This window comes from Calidris pugnax, unplaced genomic scaffold, assembly GCF_001431845.1.
Source record: "Calidris pugnax isolate Ruff unplaced genomic scaffold, ASM143184v1 scaffold243, whole genome shotgun sequence".
In the NCBI taxonomy this organism is placed as follows: Eukaryota; Metazoa; Chordata; class Aves; order Charadriiformes; family Scolopacidae; genus Calidris; species Calidris pugnax.
The window spans coordinates 182,256-186,492 of record NW_015090973.1 but is presented as its reverse complement, the minus strand read 5'-3'; the positions used below and the strand labels follow the sequence as shown (position 1 = coordinate 186,492).

Genomic DNA, 4,237 nt, shown 5'->3' with positions numbered 1-4,237 from the left:
GTGGCCAGCAGGGCCAGGGGGGGATTCTGCCCCTCTGCTCTGCTCTGGGGAGACACCCCCCATTGCTGCCTCCAGCTCTGGGGCCACCAACAGCAGAAGGACATGGAGCTGTTGGAGTGGGGCCAGAGGAGGCCCCGGAGATGCTGGGAGGGCTGGAGCCCCTCTGCTGGGAGGGGGGGCTGAGAGAGTTGGGGGGTTCAGCCTGGAGAAGAGAAGGCTCCGGGGAGACCTTGGAGCCCCTTCCAGTCCCTCCAGGGCCTCCAGGAAAGCTGGGGAGGGACTCTTCATGGGGGAGGGAGCCCTAGGAGGAGGGGGAATGGCTTTAAAAGTGGGGAGATGGAGCTGAGATGTGGGGAAGAAGTTCTTTGGTGTGAGGGTGGTGAGAGCCTGGCCCAGGTTGCCCCGAGAAGCTGTGGCTGCCCCATCCCTGGAGGGGTTCAAGGGCAGGTTGGAGGGGGCTTGGAGCAACCTGGGCTGGTGGGAGGTGTCCCTGCCCAGGGCAGGGGGTGGAATGAGATGGTCTTTAAGTTCCCTTCCAACCCAACCCAGTCTGTGATTCCATGACAATCACAAAGATCCACCTCACCCCACGTTCCATCTCCATCACTGGGCAGTAGGACACAACCCAAACCAGTCTGTGATTCTATGACCATCAGAAAGACCCACCTCGCCCCACGTTCCATCTCCATCTCTGGGCAGTAGGACACAAAAAAAAGCACAACAAACCCCGTGTGACAGGTTCATCCCTGGCACGTACCCCACGAGGTTGTCCCTGTCGTTCACCATGTCCTGTCCCCTCTCCCCAAGCCCAGTACCTTGCTTTTCTCCACGGGGAAGTCGCAGGGTCGGATCATGCAGAGCCGGGTCTCCTTCTCCAGGCGGCACTGGGGGTTGTTGTTGGTCACTCGTGCGGAGATGCCCATGCCGCAGCTCTTGGAGCACGCGCTCCACTCCGTGGTCTGCACCAAGCAGTTCTCCTGCAGATTATTCAACTCTGGTTTCTGTGCTGGTTCCTCCCTGAAAACTGAGCCACGCAGAAGAGACACAAAGGAAGGTTCAGGGCTTGGGAAAAACCGTGGCAGCTCCATGGCTGCTCCCAACCTGGTCTGACTCTTCAGGAACAGCAGCCAAGGGTCTGATCCATCCCATGAGCTCCTCAGCCTCTAAGCAGGAGGAGGATTTGGGCAAAGACGGGGTCATTTCCTACCACAACCCAGGTCCAGCCAGTCCTGCTGCGGTACTGGACAGGGTGAGGACCTCTCTGCAGCACCGTGAAGGTCTCACCTTAATGGTGTTCAACACTTGGTACCCACCCAATTGTGTGTAGTCACCCCCAGTTCCAAACCAGCTGTGACTTAGGGCTCCCAGTCCAAAGGCAGTTTGGATGCACCCCAGTTCCCCAAGCCCCTCTGCTGGGAGGACGGGCTGAGAGAGTTGGGGGGGTTCAACCTGGAGAAGAGAAGGCTCCAGGGAGACCTTGGAGCCCCTTCCAGTCCCTCAAGGGGCTCCAGGAAAGCTGGGGAGGGACTCTGGATCAGGGAGGGGAGCCCTAGGAGGAGGGGGAAGGGTTTGACACTGAAAGAGGGGAGATGGAGCTGAGATGTGGGGAAGAACTTGTTTGGTGTGAGGGTGGTGAGAGCCTGGCCCAGGTTGGCCAGAGAAGCTGTGGCTGCCCCATCCCTGGAGGGGTTCAAGGGCAGGTTGGAGGGGGCTTGGAGCAACCTGGGCTGGTGGGAGGTGTCCCTGCCCAGGGCAGGGGGTGGAATGAGATGGTCTTTAAGGTCCCTTCCAACCTGAACCATTCCGTGACCCTATGAATCAAACAGCCCCTGTCCCTGTCACCCCTGCCCCCTGCTCACCCGCCATGGCTGTCTGGAAGCGGTTCTCCTCACTGCCCCCCTCACAGACCCACTCTTCACAGCACTTATGGCGAAACTTCACCCGCCGGGGGTTGGGGCACTCGGGGGACGGCAGCCGCACGTCGTCGGAGCAGAGGGGGATGCAGCCGATGGCCCCGTCCATGCAGATGCACTGCAGTTTGCAGGTGGGCTGGAAGCTCTCCCCGTTGTGGTAGATCTTGCCCAGCAGGTCACAAGTCGCTCCCTCATGAGCTGTGGGAAGGGGGAAGGGGAGAAGATGAGCAGATGGTGCAGGGCTGGAAGGGCTCCTGGTGAGGGACAAGTGCCCACAGGTGGACTCTCCCTTGCTCTGCCATCCCTGGGTGCAGCAGATGTTGGCACATTTCATATTTGGCTCCCTGGACCCAAGACTGTTATAAAGCCACAGAATAGTTTGGGTTGGAAGGGACCTTAAAGCCCACCCAGTGCCACCCCCTGCCCTGGGCAGGGACACCTCCCACCACACCAGGTTGCTCCAAGCCCCCTCCAACCTGGCCTTGAACCCCTCCAGGGATGGGGCATCCAGGACAGGGGGTTGGGCTCAGATGATCTTTAAGGTCCCTTCCAACCCAAACCATCTGTGACTCTACAATCCTAAGAGCAGTGGGTTCCCCACGTGTCTAAAGGCACCTACAAAAGGAAAATAACACTTTGGGGTTATGACCTTCTTGGCTCCTCTGTGATACATGAATCTCTTCTTCCTTCCTTTCAACCCCAGCATTTTCTATTTCTTTCTGTTCTGATCTCCAGGTCTCTCATCTCCAGCCCTCCCACCAGCCTTTCACTCCTTCCCCATAAAAACTTCAAGGAGGACAAAAGGAAAGGCAACAATATCCGACACACAGGAGCAATATTCAGTCTGTGGATGTGAGCAACACTCACGAGTTCTTAGTGGCTCTATTAGCCAAAATTTTCCCCGTTTAAGTTTTCCAGCAGAAAACTCTGTCTTGATTCAGAATTTTGCAGGCACAGACCAACCTCAGGAATGTTTTCGACGAGAAACAACTGAAGCACTTCCATTTGATATCAAAGATCTCCTTGATGCTCTCACAATAGCTCTCCCAAAATACTTGTTGGACAGTGTCCACGGGGGGAAGCACTTTGCTGGGGTAATTATTTCAGATACTATAAAGGTCGAGATGAAACATTTCAATATAATGGAAGAGGAAAGTTTTGACCCAGCCAAAGGAGTATTCTAAATAACTCATGGAAAGTTTTGAGATTTTTTTTTTTTAATATCTTTTTTTCTTTCAGCCTGAAATGAAATGTTGAAACCTCAGAGCCATTCACGGGACAGAAATCCTGCTCTGGGACAGTTCTCACCAGCTGCTCTTTTCTGCAATCCTGACCCTTAAAAAAAACCAAATAAAAAATCCATGCAAACCTCTACTGGGAAGTTACCAAAAAGAAGGATTCTTGGCTGTTGCAGGGGTTTACCAGGAAACCTGGTCTATTTTCCCCTCAGTCCCATTCGCCTGTGGAACGTTGTCTCAGACAGAAAGTGTTTGGATCAAAAAAGGAGCAAGAGCCTCTTTCCATCCCACCTCGTCCCCGAGGGGACACCAACCTTCCCGGGCTGCCGATGCCTTCTTTCTAACTGGATCTCAACTCGCAAATCCTTTCAATGCCATCGGGATAAAAATACTCCTGTTGCTCCCACTTAGAAGTTTCACAACCCTCACTTTTTCCATCCAAGTGGAAGCCATCCACTTTCCCTCTGCACGACCATTCATACTTATTTTTAAATCCTCTTTTCAGTGTTTTTCAGCCCGAGCCCCGTCCCTTCCCGCCGAAGGGATCGTGCTGTTCCCTCCTCCCCACCCAAGGAAGGGCAGCTCGCTCCAGGCTTCTACTATGTTTTCAAAACCCAAGCGTTTTGTCATGCCCTTCCTTACCCCACAATGACCTCACTTTCCCATTGAGCTGATCCAATTAAAGCACCCAAAGGGATTGAGCCAGCGGAGTGAGAGGACTCTTTATGTACCAGCTCCACTTGGCACCACCACCACCTCCCGCCTCCAAACGCCCAGCCCAGCCAAGGAGACTTTTGCCCTTTTCCGCAGGGAATATGGCAGAGCTCAAATGGCTCCAGTGGCTGCAGCTCAGCAGGTCCCTGCACCCACCCGGGCCACCCGACCACCCTCAGGCTCTCCCATCCCAGACTCACTACGGGATTGTCTCTACCTTCCTGATGCTCCAAGGTCTCTGCAGGAAGGGATGATTTCATAGAATCAGTCACAGAATGGTTTGGGTTGGAAGGGACCTTAAAGACCATCCCACCCCCTGCCCTGGGCAGGGACACCTCCCACCACACCAGGTTGCTCCAAGCCCCCTCCAAC

At 55.0% G+C, this 4,237-nt stretch overlaps 1 protein-coding gene across 1 annotated transcript in view; it reads right to left on the bottom strand.

The window, feature by feature from the left end:
* The window catches only part of LOC106894311 (connective tissue growth factor-like), a 14,217-nt gene that overhangs the window by 1,281 nt on the left and 8,699 nt on the right, over positions 1-4,237 (bottom strand). The window contains exons 3-4 of the mRNA XM_014952925.1: positions 1,860-2,111; positions 816-1,024 (exon numbers count right to left, since the gene is read on the bottom strand). Of these exons, the coding sequence (XP_014808411.1) occupies positions 816-1,024; positions 1,860-2,111 (461 nt within the window). The remainder of the gene's footprint in view (positions 1-815; positions 1,025-1,859; positions 2,112-4,237) is intronic.